This window comes from Macrosteles quadrilineatus, unplaced genomic scaffold (genome assembly GCF_028750875.1).
Source record: "Macrosteles quadrilineatus isolate MER2022 unplaced genomic scaffold, UCM_ALF_1.0 Scaffold_5__1_contigs__length_97177068, whole genome shotgun sequence".
Taxonomy (NCBI): domain Eukaryota; kingdom Metazoa; phylum Arthropoda; class Insecta; order Hemiptera; family Cicadellidae; genus Macrosteles; species Macrosteles quadrilineatus.
Genome location: NW_026542598.1, coordinates 53,655,331 through 53,681,848, shown reverse-complemented (window position 1 = coordinate 53,681,848; position 26,518 = coordinate 53,655,331). Strand labels below are relative to the sequence as shown.

Here is a 26,518-nt window from a genome sequence, read left to right as displayed (position 1 = left end):
ATGTAAAACAACTCCTCTAAATGTCCTAGTTTCAACCCAACCTCCAGAATGGGATCTTCTCTCCAAGTACTCATCGTGGTCTAAACTACTTAGAGTAACAAGCTATGTCTTGCGGTTTATCCACAATGCACGTAGCTCTGACCGAAGACATGGGCATCTCACCGTCTCTGAACTTAAGAACTCAGAGCGTACGATCATCAAGTGTGTACAAGCTACATGTTTTACGAACGAATTGACTCTACTTCACAAAAACAAACCCAGTACCTCTAATCTTCAACGTTTAGACCCTTTTCTGGATGCTTCCGGCATAATTCGTTTGGGAGGCCGGCTTAAGAAGCTATCGCTGAAATTCAACGTCAAACACCCAATAGTACTTCCAAAGAAGCACCATATCGTTGATCTTCTCATAGACTTTGTCCACACTACTCACTTACATTCCGGACCACAACTGACCCAAGCAATCCTTTGCCAAAACTATTGGATTCTTTCGGCTCGTCGAGTCATACGGACACGTATTCATAAATGTGTAAAATGTTTCAAAGTGAAACTAAAGAACATCACTCCACTCATGGGAGATCTTCCTACCGCAAGAGTAACTCCAGCTCGACCATTCACTACCAGTGGCGTTGACTATTGTGGCCCTTTTGACATGAAAGTTGTCAATCTCCGCGGAATGTGTCATATCAAAACCTACATCTGTGTTTTTGTTTGTTTTGTGACAAAGGCAGTGCACTTAGAAGTTGTAGAAGATTTAACAACTGAGGGATTCATCGCTGCACTCACACGATTCATCTCCCGAAGAGGATTCTGTAAAGATATCTATTCCGACTGTGGCACGAACTTCGTAGGCGCCGATTCTGCACTGCGTCGAACAATCAAAAACACCCTGCGCTTTAAGGAATCTGAAGAACAACTATTGCATTTCACTTCATCCAGGAAAATAAATTTCCATTTCAATCCTCCTGCTTCGCCCCATCAAGGTGGTCTATGGGAAGCAGCAGTGAAAAGTGTCAAATACCATCTGCGCCGTGTCATGGGTGAACACATTCTTACTCTCCTAGAATTCATGACTCTGACTACACAAATAGAGGCAATCCTCAATTCCCGTCCTTTGACGCCATTATCTAACGACCCTAATGACTGTTCAGCACTAACTCCAGGACATTTCCTCATAGGATCTCCGCTGGCATCAATTCCAGAAGAAGACCATGCTGATATTCCACTAACTCGGCTCAAAAGATGGCATCTAGTACAAGCTCTCCACCAAAGGATTTGGAAGCGCTGGCAACTAGAGTACCTTCATACACTCCAGCAACGATCCAAGTGGACTCATAAGACAGAAAACATAAAAGTTGGAGATCTAGTCTTGATCCACTCTTCATCGCCTCCTTTGTCCTGGCCCCTTGCCCGTGTCACACAGTTGCATCCTGGCACAGATGGACAAGTCAGGGTTGTTGATCTGAAGACTCAACACGGTTACCTTACTAGACCAGTTGTTAAAGTGTTCCCTCTCCCTCAAAACTAAGCCATACAACTTAGAAAGACCTGTAAATAGCTGTAAATAATATTCAGAATATTCTTCAGTGCTCCGTTTTTTACACAATTTTGTGTTCATTTGTTATAAAACTATCGTTTTATGGAGGCCGGTATGTTCAGTAAAAGGCCAGCTGACCATATGAGCATAATCCCCACATGTCAACAACAATACAATAATAAAAAAATTTGAAAATGTAAACATTCCAAGGTAAACATTCTGGTTCAAAAAGTGCAATTTCTCTCTCTTGTAATATCGTTTCTTTGTGTTACATAATTCATTTCTCTCTCCTTTTATTTTGACTTATTTCATTTACCTTTTCCTTTTGTGTTCATCAAATAAACCTTTTTTTAATTTGACTAAATTCTGTGTACCGTGAGAACATTTGGACATTCATGAAACATATCTTCTCAACTAGAGACAACATTCGACCAGATCTTCTTTCAAGACCTTAATAACGTCAAAGTGGTAACATAACTATAGTTCAGTGTTAAAAATTATACCAAAAGTCCATTATTTTCTGTTGTCAAAATTAAATTAATAACCCATATACAGTCCACTTTATTATTTCTACAATAACCTTTTGATTACGCTACATCAGTACTATCCTGAAAATTAGACCAATTCGTTAAATATACCAAGGAAAAAATGTGGTTCGGATTCCACTCTAAATTGTAGGTCCCTTAGTTGGCATTAGCTGTATGGGCTATTAATTAACAGCTGTGTCTAAGGAACATGTCGGCCTTAGTCACTAACAAGACTACAAGATCGTGCCACTCATCCTAACTCATCCTTCACTCATATTTGGGTTAAAATACGCACATTGATAATGGGACGTATGGCACTTAACAACACCATACAACACTTACTTACGGCGTTGTCAATTCTAAAACGTCAATCGGACTGTTCGGCCAAAGTCTCTATGCGCGCGACAAGATGTGGTTGGGTTTCAGGCGAGGGGGTCGGCGGGGGTAGTCGGCGGGGGTACTTTTGTTAAAACATTTTTGTCAGCACTGCCAATAACCGGTACCTGTATGTTTTAATTCGGATAGTAGCCACCCGTCCGCGTGCACAACATTTTTGGCCGAACCGTACCCACGTCGGCCACCTCAGGCACGGCCACCTTTAACACCAGGCCGCGGCTTTCGAACTGGCAACGTTGCAAGTGGTGTTGTAACAGCTGTTTATTTTGGTAGCAGCTAATGGTATTTGTGTATTAACGAAAGCTTGGTTACTGGACTATGACAATATTGACTCCACTTTAAGGGTACAAAAATTGATTTTCTATTTAGGCCTAAATATTGTTTTTGTTTTAAATCTTATGTTTTATTTTTAATCTTTCAATAAATTTATGTCAATAATTTTTAATTTTAATGAATAAAACGCAAAATAATGAGCTGGTGTCACCTGTCGGCCTTGTTATCTTATGGGACGTCAGGCGCTAGACAACACAACTTGCGACGTTGCCAATTCTACCAGGCCGCGGCCTGTAGTCAGAGGTGGCCGTGCCTCAGGACGTAAGGTATGAAGGTCCCGCTGTTTTTTAACATTCCTTCTGATGAGAATTTCTTGAACTTTGGCTCTTTACATCAAATATTAAGTCGAAATTAATTAAATTGTGGCTTCTGAATTGTACACCCGTGAATCCGCGGGTAGAACCTCTTGTAGAAACAGAAAATAGTAAACCACACTCGATGCTTTAGTTGAAGAATTAGACTCTTCAATTAATTGTGTTATGTTGGCTACACTGAAGAACTGTCATTTTCCTCAACGCTGTCTGCTGTCTGATCTGCATCGCAACACTACTTTCTGGTTCTGCACCTTCAATCTACCGAAAATTCATATAAAATTCTAGTATCAATTTAATTTTACACAAATGTTTGTTAGTTTTTGGATTTTAAATAATCAGTGGCAAAATTTTGTTTCTTCAGAGTAAATACAGATTTTCATTGAAAATTGTTCTTATTGCAAATTTAGATTATTATCAAGATGCAAGCCGTTTATGATGACATGCAATTGTAAGTTTAGGTTAACAGTTTTGTTTTAGGCCTAATAGGCCTACACAACTAATGTATATTTTCTAGTATTTTCTAGTTCCATCTGCTGACACCAAGAGTAATTAAATTCAAGTCCTAACTTCTGAAATTAAATCTAGTCCTTTTAATTACCTAGGCTAGCCTAGTGAAGAACCATTTTGTAAGTTTAGGATATTTCTGGATTAGGAATCTGGTATTGAGAGATGTATCTACCAAACACTTCTTCCATTCGTAACAACAAAAAGGTTTGCTATATAAGTTAGCCCATGATCACACTGCCACCCTAACTGTAATTCACAATATTCTTGAAAGTGAATGATTTGAATATTTGTAACAAGACTGAATATCAAGTCCTGATCAATCTCATAAGTTATTCGTAGAGCCGTTTGTTTCAATCCTCCAAGCTACTGGTACATAATCCTCTGGCTTAGCAAATATTCTGGGGGTAATTCTGAGCAATTACTTGGTCAACCCCAATTTTTTCATATTTTACTATGGCCATCAGGATGTTCTCAGAAAGCAAGGAACATATAATTCAAGTCCCGCAAGGCCATCGCACAGGTTGTCGGGCGATAAGAAGGTTCAAAGTCCAAGCGATAACAGTGGCTTGCGGGACACGCGCGGAAGGCCAGTTGTGACAGTACCGTTATGGCTATGGCTAGTGGTTCCTCCGATAATCCTTTTCTATGTGACGGGTGTGAGAGAACACGTTACTTAGTTTCACGGTTTTAAGTGAAGATCAGGGAAAGTTAACACGTTTTTTGTACGAACACAGCGTTTTGCAACGTACCCTAGGTACCTCAAGTGTGCCCACAATGTGGGTCGATGACGTTAAATGAAGAAAAACACACGTTTAACTGTTGAGTTGGAATAGAATTACCGGTATGTTTTTTTAGTTTCACATACATCTAAGGCCAATTGTGACAGAACCGTTATGTTTAATTACCTCCTCCTTGACCGAGACCAGCAGAGCCGGATAGGTTGCGTCAATTTTCTATTTACACTATATACATAAAAACTTCCATAGATTGAAGTATGAACTAGCCTATATTAAAAGTACTTTGGTGGTGGATGATTTTGCCGCAGGCTTATTGACTTGACTTAAAGTTTCTCATTAAAATAGTCTTGTAGGCTGTAGTATGGTTTCTCCCTCAACAAGTTTTTCAGGGCTGTACGAAAGGCCGTTTCCCCTTGGTTTTTGATTGACGTAGGCAGGTTGTTGTAAATCTTCAGGACAAGCGTTGGGAAAGAGTTTTTGGTTTTAGACAGCCGGCAGAAAGGTATGTCCAGGTAACATGGAGCGATGTCTTGTACCATGGCTATGAACAGTATTTCTTGTAGGGAATTTATGTAGGTTTGCCTTCACATGGTCGGCTGACAAAAAAATGTAATGACTGACAATAGTTAAAATACCAGTGCTGACAATCAGAGGTTTGCAATGGTAATTTATTTTACTAGAAGTTAAAATACTTACTGCTTTCTTCTGCAATTTGAGAATTTCATGACATGAAGGTGCATGGCCCCAGAGAAGGAGACCATAGCTTAAAATACTATGGAACAGAGTGTGGTACACTATAATCAAATAAGGTTTACTGACAAGCCTAGTCAACTTCCGAAGTAGATGGATCACCCTGGACAGTCTTTTACCAACTGATTGAATGTGTTTATCCCAAGCAAGTTTTGGATCAATTGCAAAACCAAGAAGATTTACGTTGGGTACATCTTGTACGTGGTGACTTAGAGTACAAGTAAGTCTCTGCGTCTTGTCTTCGTTCAGTTTTAATTTGTTGAACGCAAACCAGTGTTTCGCTTCCTCAAATTGGATGTCAGCTGTCTCAATTGCAAGAGTAGGATTTGCACCAGACGAGAAAATGGTAGTGTCATCCGCAAATCTAAGGGCCATACCATTTAACTCAAGGTCATTTATGGCAACAAGGAACAGTACCGGCCCCTTAATCGAACCTTGGGAGACTCCATAGGCTACAGTCATGGCCTGGGATTTTGCACCACTCAAAGAAACCACTTGCCTTCTATTTCCAAGATAGGATTTTAATGTGTGTAGGGCGACGCCACCCACACCATAACGTTTGAGTTTGTCAATTAGGATTTTGTGGGAGATACAATTGAATGCTTTGCTCAGGTCGCAAAGTGTCAATGACAACTTGTCTGAAGATTCAAAAGCATCCTGCACTCTGGTTACAAGTTTGGCCGGTTAATTAATAACCTAACCTAACCTAACTTAACCTTGCGGGGCTTGAATTATATGTTTCTTGCTTTCTGAGAACATCCTTATGACCGTAGTAAAATATGAAAAAAATTGGGGTTGACCAAGTAATTGCTCAGAATTACCAATCTGGGTTGAGGACTGAACCTATAATATCAATTTACCCATTCTAATACATTGGTTTTAGGAGCAAGATATCTGTCACAAAGATATCCACCATCCCAGCTTACGTCTCTTTCGAACATTGCTGATTGTTGTTATACTTGATTGTTGTTATGCTTTCAAACAGCTACATTGCTGATCTAATTCAATGTCTTCTGCCAACTTAGCTTCCATCAGTAAATTAGCTATGTGCTCAATAGAACAAAAATATTATGATTGAGAAACAAATATCCTTATGAAACCACATGCACAATAGGGCTGTAAGCCTAAGGCACTTCCTTCAATGATTTTATTAATAAAGTGATGGCAAATTAAACCATAGACAAAAAGAATTAAATATATTGAATGTCAGCTGTGCTGCGGTTACCATAGGTTCTGGCACACACCGCTGGGAGCGCCGTGTAGTTACGTAGCGTGTACGCCGCAACTACATTGTGCCCCCAGCAGTGTGCGCCTGAACCTATGGTAACAGCAGCCCGGCTGAGGGTCTATATTAAATTCTTTTTGTCTATGATTAACTTGAACTTGCCTGTAAATTTTGTAACGGATCCTTTCACAAGAGTTATTTTCAATTATGCTACCAACCAAACTTTGTGTTATATGTATTTAGATTTAAATTAATAATGCTGTATTGCACAAAGTATGACACTACATTACCGTACATTACTAATGATGCTTGTTTGTTTTTCTAGATATGTGACAGGAGATAGAATATTTATTGAGCCCGTCTCACCAAACACCAAATTAATTGTAATTGACAGAGTGTCTCATGATGTCACTGTTCAAGGTAAAATAAACTCATTATGCCCTAGCAATAAATTTGTGCTAGTTCCCAAAAATAACCAACTCTTTTTTTCAGACCCAAGGGTTATCCTTAAATCTTTTTTATTACAAATTTTAAACTTTAGGTTAAAAAGTACTAAAAACAGATTTTTTAATTTTGAATATTTTTATGAAAACCCTATGTAACCTATAGGTTACGTTGGGTCTCAAATAATACAAAAATAGGTCGTCATCAAAATAGGTGGAGGCCCGTAATATCATTATAATTAGACAAAAAAACTCCACCATACTTTCTGAAAGTATCTGAAAATACTCCACCAAGTATCTGAAAATAAAACTGAAACAAAAATAATATGAAAAATGTTACACACCTGTAAAAAGGCAGTAGCAGTTGAGAAAATGAAAATCTGCATTTTGTAGTACCAAAACAGATTTCTATGGTAAGGTTCAATGTCACGAAGCATAAAAAATGAAGAAACAAAGATCCAATGCAACCCCTTGATGTTGTAATGAAGCCAAACAATTCTACAGTAGGCCTAATCAAAACTATACCAGGACAATCTCTAGAGTTTCTAAATGTCATGTATTTTTTATAAATACAATTAATATAGAAATGTATATTTTTATATAGGCCTATTACTTAGTAGCCTATGTGGAAACATAGAAAGAATAAGAATAATTTATTCCATTGATCTTTTTACAAAGAAATAGGACACGTCATACAATACATACAATACAAAATAATCATCTTAATACAATCAAATTTCTGATACCTACATCAAAATATTACCTAAAATACAATTAGGCATAGTCTAATTACTTATTTTAATTAAAATTTAACATCAAAATTGTACTTGATAAAGTCACTTAGGCTGTAAAAAACTAAATTATAAATTCTCTTAAAAAATATTATAATCAACTAATTTTGCACTGTCAGGTAGTTTATTAGAAAAGCAAATTGAGTTGATTTTGAAGGAGTCACCTGTTTAAGCCAGTCTTTGAGGCTTCATGCTGAGCTTACCTCCACCCCTAGTACTCATGAGTGTCAGATTTAAGGGGGAAAGATTGCAAGTTTGACTTGGTGTAGAGTAATACTTGATTAATGTACAAATTAAATAATGTTGGAATTTTTAACTCTATGAAAAGAGGTTTACAATGAGCTAGGGATCTAGAATTAGCAATATTACGTTCTGCCTTTTTTTGAATCGACAGAATATCAGCTACATGAGGGGAATGTCCCCAAACTAGAATGGCATAAGAGTATGTGGGACTGAAACAAGCCAAAATACGATAGTCTCAAATATTCTTGGTTAATAATTTTTTTTAAATTTCCATAATAAGCAATCTACTCTTGATAACTTTTTGCAAACCTTCTCAATGTGAATTAATTAACCAACTTAATTTTGAATCAATATGAAATCCTAAAAGCTTGGCAGAATCTAGTCTGATTTCCTGGCTAATTGCCATAGCCATAGGCCATCTTTGTCTGCTTTTACCCTGGCGTGTCAGCGTCGTAAGGATCTAATCTTTCTTTAACCGCTATTTTTCAGACAATACAGGCCAAATTCCCACTGGTGCTTCGCCAAAGCACATTTATGGTGTGTTAGGTGTAATATCCCTACTGGCTGGACCCTACCTCGTTGTTGTCACTGGGAAGTCTCGGGTTGGCACTATCGCAGGACAAGAGATTTGGAAACTAGACTCGGCAGAACTAATATGCTTTCAGCGGACCTTGACTCATCTGACGGATACTCAGGTTAGTTTTTGTTTTAAGAGAGAAGATATACCCTATTTTTGGACATATTAGGGCCTACTCATGGTTTATCCTCTGGCTGTGTAAAACAGCAACCAACACTGGAGATGCATTATAGCTACGCCTTAAAAAAGGTAGGAAAATATATAGTGTTTATTTATCTATATGATGACAAGAGTCAGATCACAGAATAGAGACCTTACACAGAAGCCCCATTGAGCCAATGAAAACATATTTTTTTAATATGCTATGTTAGTTTCTTCCCTAGAGTGTAGGTGCGCTGCTGTCGCTGTGATTTTATAAAAGTATACTTTAGGTTCATTTGAATTATGATCAACTGATAGCAACAGTGTAGTGACATTAGTTCTCTCTTCTACCGCCCCCACTCCTAGTCCACCAGCGACGACAACAGTGCTCATAGATGAGATGTAGACTCTAGCAGATTCAAATGCAACGTTTTTCATGGTTCAGTGAGAGTTCTGGGTTAGGCCTTTTTTTGTCAGACCCATTGACTAACCCTCTTTAAAACACTTGAAATTGGCAATACATCATTTTTAAGCCTACAGTATAAAGTATGGATGATTTAGCTTCAATCCGTATTGATATATCTAATTACTGTACTTTGATAGTGTGCGATATATTGATGAAAATGCTTACAGTATCCAAGGTCAATGGTTCAACTATAGGCCTAACTGTGTGACTTTAACACATCCTAGTAGGCCTAATCACAGTCTCAGGAATGGATTTTTGTCAGCAAGGTCTCTCAAAAGCCTTATTTTTAGTAGAAGCATTAAAAGATGATGAAATAGTTTACCGTACTTAAACATCTATAAAAATTTAGCTTAGGCCTACTGAATATGTTCCTCATATTGTTTTAGGAACAAATGAACAAAGTGTACATTTCCATGGTGGAGTCAGTGCTGGCTACTCCTTACTTCTTCTTCTCATACACTTACGACCTCACTCACTCCCAACAACGTCTTCACAATACTTCTCCTGAATTTCTCAAGGTATTGTACAATTTTTTATCTTCTTTTTAAAATTAGTGTGCTTAACAAAAAATTGAGATAGAGTAAAGTTTAGTTGCCCATTTGAAAAGGAGTTATTGATTGTCTATGTTGAGCACATAAACCTATGTAAGCAAATGATGCAGTGTAGAGTAGGATAAAGGTGGCTTAAGAAAAATTGATTAAAGTAGGGTACCACTAAATAAAACAGATTACACAACCTTGTTTACACTCATCTCCATTCATACTTGGCTTAAAATACCTACTTTGTATGGTCGCCATTTCATTGAAAAGTATTAAGTTTTTTGTCAATCACAGACTTATAACTTCTCGTGTCTCAGTGTTTGTCAGAAACTCCTTCAAAAATACTTGTCCAATTATTATGGAATCTTGTGTGTATATTCAGTAGGTATAACGATGGAATGTAGACAATTCTTCATAAAATTTCTATACTAGGGCTCTCTATAAAAGGTTGCCATTGCTTTTATCAAAGTTAAACAGCTGTTAACAACAGTTATGTACAAACATACCTGAAATGTATTTAAATTCCCCCTGCCGCAGCAAACCTGTAGACTAAGCATATTTCCAATAGCCTGATTTGATTTACACTAAAATGCCTCCTTAAAAATATCCCACTTATTTCCTATTTAAATAGAATTATAGTCTTAGCAATTTGGCAATGTCCCTGGACGCCAGGTCAGTTCCCTTCACACGTACGCACACTTACCCTTACGAGCAGAGAGGATTAGGACCAACCCTCGCCACCCTAAACCGGCCGCCAATTACTTTTTTTAGATACCGCATGTAATAAAAATGTCTCTTTTTAAAGTTGTAATTTTAAATAGAAACGGTTAACACATTTTAATTCCCCTGAAAATTACAATAAAATGATACCAAACAACCCATAATTTACTTAAATATTACTTCACAAAACATAACTGCAATATATTTCAGGTCGCCGATGACCTGTTGTTCCATTATTTTTTAACACTTCCTCCATAGTTGTTTATTTGCATTTGTAAATATTAGTTTTCGTGTATTTTTTTTTTTTTTTAACCAGTTATAGTACGACAATGTTACCATATTAATCCATTTTTGTTTTAAGGCTTTCACTATAGTTGTTTATTTGCATTTGTAAATATTAGTTTTCGTGTATTTATAACCAGGTATAGTCATAATACAATGTTACCAATTAACCCATTGTTTATTTTCACACTTTTATCATCGTTTTTATCTGTAAATGTCGGTTTTAATGTATGTATTTTATTAAATCGTCTTCACAGAATGTTACAAATTATTTACTGATTTATTTCCACACGGTTTTGTAACTTACCTTATTTACCATTTATAAACTAAAATTATGTACATACAGCGTATAAAATTAACAAGTAATTATTTGACTTTGGCATCTGTTAATATTTTTGTATTATAATCGTGCCTATAAACATGTAAATAATGTATACTTAGTAAATAGTATGACAATATGGTTTATTCATTTGTATTTCTTGGTACAGTATTCCCACTGCTACTTTGTGTTTGGTATCTATTTTCTCGTGTTGATGAGCAAAATCAATTACTGCTAACTAAGTTTTTTTAAGTTCAATCTTTAAGTTAACAATTTTTACATTTGATAAAGGAAATGCCACTTGTGACTAATTAACAGAGCGCGGGACAGAATGTGGCCAGTCTTATTAATCCCCAGTCCTTGTGTATGTGAGGACTGAGTGTGTGTGCGTGATTCTACCTGGCGTTCAGGGACACTCCCGAATTGCTAAAGGTATACTTTAACGAGTAGCCTACTTAGATTTGCTGCAACAGGGAGGGTAAAAAAGTTTTTTTTGTAAAATGTTAATAGTTTAGTAAGAAATTAATGTATTTTCCAAATTCGATCAAAATATGTTCATAAACAAGCAAACTACACCAGTTGACTTATTCTCCATAAGAATAGCATGGGAATTTTAAATTAAAAATTTGTTGGAATTTTCTCCGTAACCATTAGGCGCACAATAACTTTTCAATATACTAAATTATTTGTTTTTTTAAGCTCTACAAAATGGGTTGGAAAGAAATTTTGTAATTTTGTGTTTTTAGGGTATAAAATGGGAAAAACCTATTTTTATCCCATAAAACCCCCCATTAACCCCCGTTCCCATAGTCCAATCATGCCGGTTCGCAATCTCGTTAGAATAAATGTAGGTTTACACGTTTATACCGAATTTCATCAAAATCGGATCCTTTTTGCTTAAGTTAACGTGCTAACGGACACATTTATATATATATGAATTTGAACAAATGGTGTTTTTGGCTTCTAGGGACCTCAAAAAAAAGTAAATCGGTCCTGTGTCCAGGTCTTACCATGAGTACTACGGTAATAGCTTATTCATTCCCTATATGGGAAATTGGCTAAAAGGAGATTGTAATTTAATTAAACAGTTTATCAGCTGGTAATAATAATAATTACCTGAAGAGTACATTCACTTGCAAGACGCTATTGCGAGCAACCCCAAAACTGCTGAAATCGGTAACCATATTATTTTATCACCATCATACATAGGCAGTCCACGTCACATTCTAGAATACTTCCAGGATGCTATGACTTTTGTGTGCAGATACAGACGACCGTATATAATTTGTTTTGTAATTTGACTACAAAAATATTAACTAGAAATCCTTTACACGGCAACACGTTTGCCAGGTCAGCTAGTTTAAATATAAATCTGTCCTGTTGTCATCTAAATATACAGTGTGTAAATTAAGTATGGAAACAAATCTGTATTTTTAAAACCGAAATAGATAGAAATATTCTATTTGTGGCAATAATAGTTAACAAAGATTCCGCAATTTTTCACATGAAAAATATTTTTTTACCCCCCTAACAGGGTAGGTGGAAGGGGGTGACTTATTTTTTTCAAATAGCAACCCCTATTGAGTGACCCCTCATTTTGAAGAGTTTGTCAAAAGAAACACAATGACGCAAATCCGAGGTGAATATCTCACTCCTAGCCCAAATGGCGGATATTCCAAAATTTGATTTATTGTACGTGAAAAGCACCAATTTCACAAATAATGGAAAGAAATCTGTATTTTTAAAACCGAAATAGATAGAAATATTCTGTTTGTGGAATTGATTGTTGACATAGGTTCCGCAATTTTTTTAATCAACAATATTTTTTCAACCCCTTTAACAGGGTAGGGGGTGGGAGTGACTTATTTTTTTGAACAACAACCCCTATTGAGTGACCCCTCATTTTGAAGGGTTTGTTAAAAGAAAAAGAATTACGCAAACCCGAGGTAGATATTTCACCCCTAGCCTAAATGGTGGGTAATGAAAAATTTAATTTTTGTAAAAAAAGCCCATTTTGGAATATCCGCCATGTTAGCTAGGAGTGAGATATTCACCTCGGATTTTCGTCATTGTGTTTCTTTTGACAAACCCTTCAAAATGAGGGGTCACTCAATAGGGGTTGCTATTTGAAAAAAATAAGTCACCCCCTACCACCTACCCTGTTAGGGGGGTAAAAAAATATTTTTCATGTGAAAAATTGCGGAATCTTTGTTAACTATTATTGCCACAAATAGAATATTTCTATCTATTTCGGTTTTAAAAATACAGATTTGTTTCCATACTTAATTTACACACTGTATAAAAGGCAAAGCCCTCACTGACTGACTGACTGACTGACTCACTCACTCATCACTAATTCTCCCACTTCCCATTTACCTAGGAGGCTGAAATTCGGTACACCGATTCTTTGGGCATTAAATAGGAAAACTAAGTAGTTTTTATTCTGATCGGAGTTTCGGGCTCCGCCCCAGTGGCTCTGGAGTTTCCCATGTTAATCTTATGATTTTCATATTTAAAAGGAATTTCTTAACAGCTGTTTCAATTAAACAAGTTGGTTCTGTTCTATGATGTTCAATAGCATTAAAGTTACAAGGATTACCAACAGGGTGCAGCACTATTATTTTTTTAAATTTATGACTACAGCCAATTTGCAACCAAAAGGTGAGTGAGCGTAGCGAACGAACTTCAACCTGGAAGCGAGTGAGCGTAGCGAACGAGCTAACCTGAAGGTAAGTGAGCGGAGCGAACGAGCTCCAACCTAAAGGTGAGTGAGCGTAGCGAACGAACATCAACTAGGACGTGATTGAGCCATGCGAACGAGCTCACTTGTGAAGTTGAACGGGGCAAAGCCCGCGGGTACAGCTAGTATTGCATACAGTGACAGAATTTGAACTACTTGTGTGTCAGCCCAGATAGGTTAATTGTCACTGATACCTCAAATATGTTTACACAGTATTGGTCATTTGGGTTAAACTTGATTTCTAAAATTAATGTTGTTCATTGACTATTTTGATTTTTTTTTTAATTATTTCTTTGTGTGTGTATTTGATGTGGGATATTATAACTTTAACTTAATGTAGTTAAAATGCACTGGGATTCTTAACTGTTGTTAAGAACACAATTTGTTAATTGTGTTTTTAATGCACAGGATTCAAATAGATAATTTTCTAAAGCTGTCCTCAGAAAACAATGGTAATTAGGATTGATTCATATCTGAAGGTTATCTGGAGTTCAGATGTTCAATAACCAAGGTCATGCTAGATAACGCCTGGAATTGAACTCCTCTTTTGTAAAAGTGAAATAATTTCTATAACCACACTGTTGAGAATGTAATCTTATGACAAATTAAGCGGTCAAATAGTACATTTTACTGCTTCCAAAAAAATCATAGCCACGTTTATTTATCAATCTAAGAATATTTGTTCACCAATAACTTATATAATAAATATACAATAGTTATTTGTGAAACTAGTGTGCAAAGTGGCCCTTTGCTGCACATGAGAGAAATGTTTACTCGAGTGCAGCAAAGGCACTTTGCGCTTTCGTCACACATTATATTTGTCTTACAATGAATTATTCATTGAATGAATTTATTCATTGACTATTCATTGTATGAAAAATATAATGTGTAACACGAGTGCAAAGTGCCTTTGTTGCACTCGAGTAAACATTTCTCTCATAGGTACAGTAACTATAAAGCATATAAATATTGTCTTTCAAACACTATACAACACTTTTTAGGTTAGGTTAGATCCAAGTGTTGAATAAATTGGGAAACGCTTAACAGCTGATCGATGCGTAGTATCTTTTTGTGTTACCAACTATTATGTCCCTAATAAAAGCACACAGTTTTGTGTTGTTTGGTGGGAATACTGGAGTGGGAAAAAAAGAGCGTCAAAAATATGAGTGTGTCAAAATAAGTAAAAGCAGTAATTAGCTACTTGGGGTGCTATATAATCAGTGTAAGGAAGCCCACTTTGTTATGTAACTGTAGGGAAATATATATTTGTTCCAGGGAAGTAGCCTATGAGTTTACCTACATATTGACAGTAAAAGTATTTTTCTCCTAATTTCACCTTTCAAACGTGTTGTATGATGTAACCAACAAGCTGTAATCTTAATTTTCAAGCTTTAAACAGTTTAGTAACAGTAAAAATTTTAAGGATCCATATTTGGTATCATTTTATACTTGTGTAATTTATTTTAATATTTAATTTAAATATAGCCTATTGTTATCACACCGGTTATAATCAGGTCCATTCAGAGACTGACTTAAAAATCTAAATACTGACTTGTATTTTAACTTAAACATTTTTTTTACAATACTAGTTTAGTTGTATTGCTAATTTGTCAACACCTAAAATGTTGATTGAGAAGATCCCTATTTACAAAGTGTTGTGTGTTTTACAGATGCCACTTCACAGTAGAGCAGACCCAAGGTTTCTGTGGAACGGCCATCTGTTACGACAACTCCCGGAGAATCCAAGCCTGGACAAGTTTCTACTCCCCATCATGCATGGGTGTATCCTTTACTATTTCCATTATTCTTTTTTGATAGTAAGGAAATTCCCATATATTGTTGGAAAATGTTGGATTTGAACCATTTGTCTACTATCACTTTGACGACATCAAAATATAATGTATTTCCTTTTTCTTTTGCTGTACCTAGTAAAATGAATTAGAAGCGTCCAATTGCACTGTTCAATTTTGGTCTTTAGAGATGACCAAACTTTTAGAACCTTGGCTAAAACATTGCTTGATGTTTTAGATGCATTGCAGCAATCGAGCAATCATATTAAGTTGAGTTCTAGCTTGCTCAGAAGATTTGCAACTCATCTGAAACGTATGCTAGTATTTTCATGTGTTCAAAAAAACAGTTGTATTTCAAAGACCAAGATTTGACTTATTAAAACTAACTTACCTTTGGGTCATCAAGGTTAGTTAATGGGGAGCTAGCTGGTCTAGTGGTAGAGTGTGGGACTTTGGTTCCCGAGGTCCTGGGTTCAAATATGGACTCCCCCATTGGTTAATCACCAATGTATTTCATCTTTTTGATACTACTTATACCCTCTAGGCCTAGGGTTAGTTTAGTTTACTGCCACATTGAAAAATTAAATTTTCCCTTAACCATATTTAGTCATCTCAATCAATTCATGTTCAATCAACGGTAAACCATTTACCTGGAGCATCGTTTCGCGCCGTAGCTGTCATAGAGCCGGAACTCGTCTGTTTATGCGCGGCATTGACAAGAACGGCAATGTTGCCAACTTTGTAGAAACAGAGCAGATCGTCGAATCATCTGGGGATAGAAGTTCATTTGTTCAGGTAAGCCTTTAGAGTGTTTTCAATTTCCCCTGACCATCTAACTTAGGATATTTAATTCTTAAGTAGAGAGGTAGTGAGTTTGTTCAGCAATGTATGTCTACAGTTAGAAATATTTTCCATATCCTAAGGTTGTGAGAAAACTATGAATTATAGAAGTACAGAAAAAAAGATAGATTGTGGAATACTTCTAGAAATCCCGACTGTTCTGAAATACAATAATAAATAATTATTTTCAAGAAATATACTATTTGTGACTCATGTACTATAATCCTTTCTCTTTTATCAGGTTGGGAATTCAGAGTGGTTTTCTTAATTTGTCAGTGTTTTAAAGCAAGGTAAAAATATTTATATTTTTCAGAAACATTCACTTGAAACGGTATAAGTTTGTTTACAACTTGTCATTTTCAAGCACCAATGTAGTAAAGTTAGCTCCTAATCCCTCTGGCAATGTCTTGTTTACAGACGCGAGGTTCAATCCCTCTGTATTGGCAGCAGCTACCAAACCTCAAATATAAACCAAGACCAACTTTGATAGGGACGGAAAATCATACGGAGGCCTTCATAAAACATTTTGAGGCTCAAATCATGGACTATGAGCGTCAAGTACTTGTCAATCTTGTGAGTACCCTATTTGTCTGTAGTTTTTTTGTAATTATTGTTGTAGTTATGTGCTACTGCTTTGTATAATCTCAGTGCCACATAAGGGGAACATGAAGTGAGGACCATTTATAGATTTCAGCTGTCATTTTGCATCCTTTTCTAATCCTTTTCTAAGCTTTTTAGATTCATTATTTTGACATTGTTAATGAATGAACCGTTTGAAGTAAAGTAATTTTAATTTTTACCCAATATAGAATATAGAATTGTATATGCATACAACTAAATTTTGGTTAAAAAAATAGCTTTGTTGCAAAATAGCACAAACCAGAATAGTGTATATCAATGAGTACCTGTGTTAGTGTTTTGATTAAATGTAAGTTGATACCGCCGCTTGTATCTGCATTTTCTACTAAAATCTTTGAATTAAATGGTTTATATTACCTGTCCATCAGTGATCCTATTGTCGTCTTAGGCGACCGGTTTTGGGATACAAATCCCATTATCAGGCTGTTAAAAATATCATTTCACTAAAATTGAGATCGTCGGTAAACACAAAAACACACACATAAACATTAAACACGGATGGACATTGTACAAATATTGGTAACTGGCCCGTACAGGACACTACGACGTGGCACAGGTAGATGTGTGGTCATGACTGAGGTGTCCTCGCTCCTCTCCCGTTATCTATGGATAATGGCGATTACTACATTCAGCATGAAGGTCTAGCAATGGGATCCCTCCTATCCGGAATTTTAGCCGAAATCTCTCTAAACAAGTTTGAAAATGAACACATCCTTTCTGGCAAAAATCGTAATTTCCATAGATGTGTTGACGATCTTTTGCTGTGTGATGATTTTGTAATGTTGCTTTTCTTTAGTTCCTAACAGTAAATACCAATTTTTCAGGTGGACCATCGAGGTAGTGAAGGAGAAATTGAAGAGGCTTACAAAAATATGGTTAACAGAGTTGCAAACCCAGAAATAAGGTGGGTGATGTTACTTTAAACTTAAACAACCAAAGTATCAAAGTTTTTTGGGATACAAAAGGGTGTGTAAATGGTATGAGTTTTGTTTCAATAGTCATTAGTGGGTATAATATTATTTTCTGCAATAGATTTAAAGAACCTCATCAATCTTTTCTGTGTCCTCGCCCAGTTGGGGAGCACAAAGTTCTTATTTGACTTAAACTTATACTCTTACCGTACTTAATTCATAGATGCACGTTATATGATGTACTTCCAGAACATCTCCTTAATATATTAACTTGCTACAAATCTATCATGACTAATTCATAGAGACTCATTTTTTACTTTCATTGTTTTACAAATTTTTCTTACTTGTTTAAAACTATTTTATTGCATAAGACATATTGTTGTATATTTTACGTTATAATCTTAACAATGTCATCTGTTTTTTTAGCTATGCTATGATTCAAAACTTTATGTGACAGTTAAGAATGAATTATTTATTTAATGATAGTTTTTCCTTCAGATACGAGTCGTTTGATTTCCACCACGAGTGCCGCAAGATGCGGTGGGATCGGCTGGCTGTCTTGATTGACCGTTTGGCTCACGAGCAGGATGAGTTTGGCTATTTCCTACTGCTGCGTGACGGCACGCTTTCGTCACAACAGACAGGCGTGTTCCGGACAAACTGCATAGACTGTCTGGACCGCACTAACGTCGTTCAGAGCATGCTCGCCCGACGCAGCTTGACCACTGTACTGCAGGTAAAGTGATTGGTCCTTTCTGTTACTTTTATTCCATTAATTAACATTGTTTATTAATTCAACCATGCCAAACTTATTATTGTTTTCTCTCATTATATATTTTATACTTCTCGCTATTTGACAAAATTCTTCTTAAAATATCAGAAGGCCTATTGTATTAGATCAAAACAGAGAACGTAACGTTTAAATACAGAGAACGTCTTTTTGCATTCAAATTATGTTGTAATGGAATCAGTGACTAGACTTTTTTCTGTTATGACCACAGTCAGCAACACTCAAGAATACTCAATATTTGGGCTTGAAACTGTTTTTGTTTTTATCTTTTGCTGGAGAAGTCCTATGATATGACAACATATCTGGGCTATGTTTTTGACCTAATCTATTAGCTGCTGGACTATAATTTCCCCAAAAATAAGATACCTGAACTCTACTCTTTTTCACAAAAATCCCAAACTTATTTCCTGTTCCAGAGGTTGGCAATCCTGCGGCCTGGTCAGACGGTGGAGAAGCAGGACCAGTTTGAATGGCTATTCAAGAACGTCTGGGCAGACAACGCGGATGTGATCAGTACTCAGTACAGTGGCACGGGCGCGCTCAAAACTGACTTTACCCGAACTGGGAAACGAACTTACCTCGGCGCTCTGCAAGACCTCAGCAACTCTGTCACACGGTATTACAAGAATAACTTCATGGACGGTTTCAGACAGGTGAGATGAAGTTTTGCTTTGACTGTTGTGTTCTAAGGTTGTCAATTTATTAATTAGATTTAAGTGACCGGTTAGTTGAGCTTGTAGTGGTCAGAGACGGTGTTTGCAGAGGTAAGGTACAAACCTCCTCTCTACATCAATCGGGTCATTAGAGTGTTTTTTTGTCCTAGGATGGTAGGCTCTAGCCTGGGGTCGTTTTTCACACCTTTTTAGTCTAAATCTAGGCGTAGTAGAATTATTCCTTGCATCAAATAAATCCATTGGTAATCTGGTGGGATTTGAACCTGGGACCTCAGGGACCAAAGTCGTGTGCTCTACTACATCTCGCTCTTCAAGCGGTCATGAGAGTGGCATCGCCTATAAGCCCATGGCTGTGTGTATTAAATTGTGGTCGAGGTGTGGATTTTTCTCTTGCATTGCTGATAATTATCTTCTTATTCATTGATAAAGAAAATTTTTTGTTTTTTCAAATTTGTAAAACTTGTTGAGATTAGTTTACATATCAAACGGACGCACAAGAAACATAACCAAACTTCCACTTACACCTGTCTATGATAGTACAGCAGCGGTTCCCAAACTATGGGTTACAACCTACTGGTGGGTTACGAGAGCAATTTTAGTGAGTCGAAGGAAGAGACCAAACATTAGAAATGTTTATTTTTTATTTTTACCGGGACTCATTATTTCATAATCAGAAATGTCTAGTGATCATAATGCAGTATAATAACAGTACTGAGTGGGTAGCAAGGGCCACAGCTGTACATTAAAATATTTTCAGAAATTCACAGTTTAACGTGACTGCTAGCTGTGTAAGTTCCAATGTGTCGGTGGGTCGCCAGATTAAAAAGTTTAGGGACTGCTGTAGTACAGATCCGAAAAATTGCTGAAAGCTTTAAATGAGTGCTGCAAACTGGGAGTCCATTTTAGAACTAAGCTTAGGCTTTTTCATGACCAGTGTCGTCAGTTCGGTTGAGCATTATGTCTAATTAATAGCCGAAAAATCAAAGGCTTCATGTTTCAGTCCAGAAGGCATCACTGTTGATCAAGAGCTCAAATCCTGTTTCGGCCAAGTCTGGTATGCAACAAAAATTTAACCGTTGACCTTCTAATTACTAGACGAGCACTATATCAACTCACAATGTTCTTCATATGCATAACTATAACGGTTCAAGCTTGACAATATTGTAAGTCAAAGTTTTTCCTAAAGATGAGTTGTTTTGCAGGACTCTATTGACGTGTTTCTGGGCTACTACCAGGTCAGCTCCAAGGAATGTGTCACTGTTCAGTGTCCTCTGACAGTCAACAGAGGATGGAAGTATATAACAGTCAGTATCTGTATTTCATACCAAACTCTAGCTTCGGATTAGCTTATTTACTTAATTAGAATCTAGAATGTGATGTCTTGCAAAAACCTTGGATAAGAATAGAAAATGTAGTATAACTCATCACAAGGGCCGAGTGACTCTATTTACAGCTCTTGATTACTAGAGGTAAATAAGGGGTTGAAAAAAAATACTTTTAGCTTGTTTGATTAACTATATTTTGGCCACACTGTGCGTTTTTCAGGGTAGTTAATTAATTTTTGTATTAAACTTTTATTTTCTATAATAATTAAGCATATAAAAGCTTATATATATATATGGTTTGCCATGTTATGGTTGTAAGAAATTTAAGATGAAACAAACATTAAAATAAATTAAACATAATGTCAATCAAAACACGGTAATGAAATATTTAAATCCCTGGGATTTCACAAATTAAGAAGATACAATCATCTATTTCGGATGTCCTTGGCTCCATTATTACTTAAGGGCTTCAAAGAACTACTTGCGCCCAACAACCCAAATTGGAAAGGGCTATTTTTGTTGCAGGATCGCAAAAAATGTAAAAATTGCATATAGAAAAGTTATTTAAACACTATTTATTGTCAACTTAAAAATGTATCAGCCCTAGTGGCCCACTAGTACAAATTAGGCATATTTAAATCTCATAAAAATATTTCTATTTCTTTTATCTTTTCGTTTTCTTTTACAGTTCCCAATGATTTTCTGCGTTGCTGTTGCAATGTTCTTCGCAAATGTAATCACTCCGACAGGTAAATTATATGCTTATCTTGTTAATAGTGTAACATGTGTCCATGTATTTTTATAATACAAATTTTGTCTACAAAATGATAGTTTTATGGTTATTGATGCATGAGCCTGGCTCTCTACAATGGCTATTTTTAACTTGCTCTCATTTATTCAACACTAGCAGCTATACCCGTGCCTTGCAACGGGTCAGAATGCAAAAGAAACAATGTTGGTTTTCTGAAAATGTCTTAAAAATGGCATAATTCAACATATTATTATTTGACTGTACCTTAAAATATTATATTTTAAGGTATAGTCAAATAATAATATGTTAATATGTTGATATATATTTTAAGGTATAGTCAAATAATAATATGTTAAATAGTTTGTAATGTAAATGAAAATAAATAGCGAGTTGATACTTGATTAAAATTTTAACACTTTTGATTCCTTTTGAGTTTAAGATCACAATACATAGACTTAATGATATAAACTGTTCTGATTGGTCCTTTTCTGTTAATTCAGCATTAGGCCTGCGATGGAACTAGGTTAGTTTAGGCATAGGCAAATAGAATAAATATAGACTGTCTGCTGTGCTGTGGTTAGCAGAAGTTTTGGCGTCCACCGCTAGGTTTGCCGTGTAGTTACGGCGCACACTGCTGCAGCGTCAGCTGGTCGCATACGGCTCCTGCGCTCCCAGCCTGCAGCGGTGTGCGCCGTAACTACACGGCAAACCCTAGTGGTGGGTGCCGGAACCTTCCTTTGACAGTCTATATTTATTCTATTTGTCTATAGTTTAGGTACGGTACCTAATCTATTAGTTTGACTCATTTGGAAAAAAAACCCACTCTCTTTCTAAAACCTGAATAATACGTTGTATTAATAGACAAAGATAATACTTATTGTTTTTACATAATAAACTGTCCAATGTGTTTAACATCTTGTGACAGATAAATTTTCTTGACTGTTTTTGCTTCTTTTAATTTGGCTGCTGGTGTAGCACACTGCCCAGTCATTACCAATCAATAATTGAAATATACTGGAAGTTCTAGAAGAATAAATTACTATAAAGTATCTACCTAATTTTAAATGTTACTGGGAGTGAAAAAATACTAAGTCATTGGAATATAAAATAATATTGCAGTAATATGTGGTATAAGGTAGGGAGCAAGCTGGCCAGTGGAAAGGGCAGGTCTTTTTTCTCTGAGGCCCCAGGTTCAAATCCCGCCAGTCACTAATGGATTTTATCCAAGCGATAATGCTACGACCATCTAGGCCTAGCCTGAAGTACAGTAATGTGTAAAATGATTCCAAGTTAGAGCCTAACATCCTAGGATGTGAAGGTGGGACCAAAAAGTACCAACATTTTAAATGGTGGTGAATAAACAAAATAAATGTTGTGAATGTGAAAGAGTATAAGGGTGATATGAGGTTAAGTTGTACTGTGATTCTTTACATCCTAAAACTAGGATCTTTCTGGTTTTAGAATACAGTACAGGCACTCTGTTATGTTTGCTGTTCTGGGGCTCTATGATCACTGCCACGGGTGCGACAATCCTCTACTACGGCCGTGAGTTTGTCGATTATCCGTGCCTGAGAGAGATCTCCTACCCGCCACAGTCCCAGCCCTAGCGGTAAACACTTGTCTTGCCAGCAACTGTAATAAATCACAGGAGACTTAGCAGTTTCTCCTGAAACCACTGTCGAACTTTCCTTTAGTACTGCTGTTAATGTATATAGTGAAAGATGATGAAGTAAACAGATATAAAAAATATTTGTATGCAACTAGTACTCTAAATTATTTTGAAAAATTGTATAATACGATCCTGAAGAGTATGATTTGCAAGTGTAAATTTCATAAATCTTAAAAAGTTAACTTCCATCTTTCTTTATTGCTAAAAGCAATTAAAACTTTATTGTTAATAGTGTTGACTTGTACAGTTGGCTACTCCTGCACTCTAGTCTATTTATAAAAATAATATGTGCATTTCCAACCCCATAGTTTCTTTTAAACTTGCCAAACAAGTTGGTTTGTTAGAGTTAACACTTATGTTAGTTAAGTGAAACATTCTGTAGTATGTAACGTCATTTTATAGAATTACAATATCAATCTATAATATATTATTATATTTGTTTTGAAATCTTACAAAATCTTGATTGCATTATACTGTTCCCTTCAGGTTGTGTTAAATCGTTAAATGTTTTAACTCATGGAACGTAGTTTACCTTCGTTTGAATAACTGCCTCAATTGTGATGATGCAACAGGTATTGGTTAATGGTTACAACGCATGTTTTAAGATTTATAATACTTTTCAGTTTTAGTGAAGTAACAAACAGTTTAAATACATATTTAAATGTATAATTAATTACCTAAACTTTTAGAATGGAATAGAAATAACTACAAGTTGATTAATCAATTGTTGAAACCATTTCACCAATCAAGCTTGATTACTGTGGCAGAGTTGGTTATTGTTAGGCTGGATCACAATAGTGTTAACTATTTGTGTTTCTATTCTTTTTCTACACAATGTGTATTTCTCACTAAGCCTACTCAACAAATGTCATGTCAATTGCATTTGTTGCTTGTTGCCACAACTTCATTAAAAGTGAACATGCTTCCTTAGAAGTATAAAACATGTACTTATCAAGTAGCTACAATTGTGTGTGAAGCTGCCATTTGTTTTCCAAAGGTAATTATCTGCACGTAGTGTGGCTGGTCTACAGGTTAAGTGCAGGTCTTAAGTTTCAGGCTCCTAGGTTCAAATGCCAATTACTAATGGATTTTACTATGTTTTATTTAAGCATTTCTTAATTTATCGATAGACCTAGTATATGAGGAGGAATTTGTTAGTAGTTTATTGGGTTGCTGAACTTGCTTAGTAAACTGAAGGTTGCATGTTAATTCAAAATTAAACTCCTCCTGTTATCAAGTGAAAGTATACTAATGCTACATTACTGGCCTTGCCTCTGTGATGTGAAGTTGTTACCTGGTTTCTGGCCGGCTAGCTTGGTGGCGGAGTGTAGCGTCAGTTTAGTGTTTTGATTGTGTCTTTGTTTAGCTGTAAGGTTGTAAGTAAAGCAATATATTAACAGTTCTTCTTTTCAGTGTGTTTATATTTTTCTACTTTTGCCTACTTACTTACTTTTACCTACTTGATCTTTTTATTGTTATATATATATGTTGTAAATAGTTGTTTTTTCAGCAAGTTTTTGTGACTGAACACCTTTTGAGGGTCAATTTCCAAATTTCCAATGTAGCATTAGTATATTTTCACTTGGTGGGAGGAGTTTATCCACCTCCAGAAACATGTAGTTTAAAACACAAGACATGTTGGAAAAGTCCAATTAAATAATATAACATAATTTAACCTCCACCTTTGCTTCAAAGTATGTACTATGTTGTGTCAAAGTCTATAATAATATTCAGTTTCAGAGATCTCTCTCATCAAAAGCCAACTAAACTGTCTTTTATACATGAGTAAATAACACGGGTTGCTTAAAAACCTCGTAGAAATTACAATCATGCTTTTGTATCAGTTTTACACTAGGAATGATAACGTTTTTTATCTGTTATGAATAGGTGAGAGCAGTGCTCAATTTGTAAACAATTGAGGTGCCGGAACTGTAACCTATTTAACGCAATTAGTACCTACCTATTTACGCCAATATTTTTATCCTTAAAGAGAGGTACCAGACTACATTCCCCCTCAAATCGAGCACTGGCTGAGAGATTCACCTCTGCATTCAATTTAAATTCCATAGTATGTAATGCTGAACTCAGGTGCTCATCTAGGATCTAGACGTGTTCTTTGTGAATTAATGTTGTCCACATTTCATAACTTGGTAACTGCATATCACATTCGTAAGATGCATGAAATGTAATTTTGTCTGACATGTCCCCAAGAGACATTTGTATGCCACGTGTAGTGTTGAGTAAATGTAATTTCCTGTCATGGCAAAATCAGCATCGCAGCCAGTTGCTTTTTTTGTAAAAGAATAATTTTTGCTATCCACATAGCTTCAATGAAATCTGAATTACCAAGGGAATTGACATATACTTCACTGTTTTATTATGTATAGTTGAGCATTTTCTTTTAGGGTACGTGTTATATACATTGTTTACGTCTTATTTTTGTTTTCTAAGTATTTTATGAGTCTACGAGTAAAACTAAATCATTAATCAATTATAATATGATATAAGCCTAAATCAGGGCTGTCCAACTGTTGGTCTATTCCTTGGCAATAATTTGTTTGTACTGTCATTTAAGTATTTTTGTGTGTGTTTACAATTATATTTTTAGTATAGGATGTTTATTTTGGTGACCTATTCATGTTGGAGATCCCTGGTTTGTATTTGAAAATAATCTTTGTTGTTGACTCCAAAATTACTTTTACATGCTGCGTTTGTTCCTACAGATCTCCAACTAAATCAAATCTTCCATTACCAAATTAAATGCATTTATTATGAATATGTATCATCCAACAACAAAAATGTAAAAATGTGTTATAGGTTAGCTGCAATTTGTTATAAACTTAAATAATATATGCTGTAAATAAGATCCAATATTCAATCTTTTTCTGTCTCAGCTAACAAATAAATACTTTTATCTTTTTTGATAAAGGTGTAAGTTCATTTTAACCCTTCCATGGCTAAATTAAATAAAGGACTGGAGCTTAATTATTTTTTGCCAAAATTTAAAAACTGGTTGGTTATGTTTTGTATTTAATTTGCATTAAGTAATTCATGGGTTATTAATAGATTTTCCCTACAGTTACCTAACAATGTACATGTTCTCTCACTGATTTGAGAAAGCAAAGTGGCCATTTCGCTCATCAGTGAGACAATGTTAACGTTGTCTCACTCCAGAATTGCAATGTGAAGGCACGAAATAGTGAGCGCGTAACATGCAGGCAACGTCGGATGCGCGCGAAATACGTTGGCAGCACTGGCTGTAAATCAGCTGGTCAGCTGTTATACTGTTGTATTTGTCACTGCACATTAAATGTTATATTAAAAGTTCACTTCTGTGTAAAAATAGGTTATGTTTCTTCACCAATTTATTTGTTTTATGGTAACTGTAGGAAAAGTATAATGTGCAACTCGAGTTCAAAGTACAATTGCCTCACTCGAGAAACCATTCCTCACTCGCCTACGGCTCGTGAGTAAGGATTTCTCTCGAGTGAGTCAATTGCTCACTTTTCTCACTAGTTGCACAAATAACTATTCCTTAGAGGTGA

At 35.9% G+C, this 26,518-nt stretch overlaps 2 protein-coding genes across 2 annotated transcripts; both read left to right on the top strand.

The window, feature by feature from the left end:
- Positions 1–568: 568 nt before the first annotated feature.
- Positions 569–1,525, top strand: LOC128995609 (uncharacterized). Its single transcript, XM_054420627.1, has one exon. It carries the CDS (start codon positions 569–571, stop codon positions 1,523–1,525), a length of 957 nt encoding a protein of 318 aa, XP_054276602.1.
- A 1,816-nt stretch (positions 1,526–3,341) lies between these two features.
- Positions 3,342–25,894, top strand: LOC128994601 (phosphatidylinositol-3-phosphatase SAC1). The gene is made up of 13 exons (XM_054419262.1): positions 3,342–3,552; positions 6,649–6,743; positions 8,290–8,495; positions 9,371–9,502; positions 15,255–15,366; positions 15,982–16,169; positions 16,632–16,787; positions 17,678–17,757; positions 18,263–18,500; positions 18,971–19,207; positions 20,431–20,532; positions 21,242–21,302; positions 22,766–25,894. Exons 1-13 carry the CDS (start codon positions 3,524–3,526, stop codon positions 22,909–22,911), a joined length of 1,782 nt encoding a protein of 593 aa, XP_054275237.1. The 5' UTR covers positions 3,342–3,523; the 3' UTR covers positions 22,912–25,894.
- Positions 25,895–26,518: the final 624 nt, after the last annotated feature.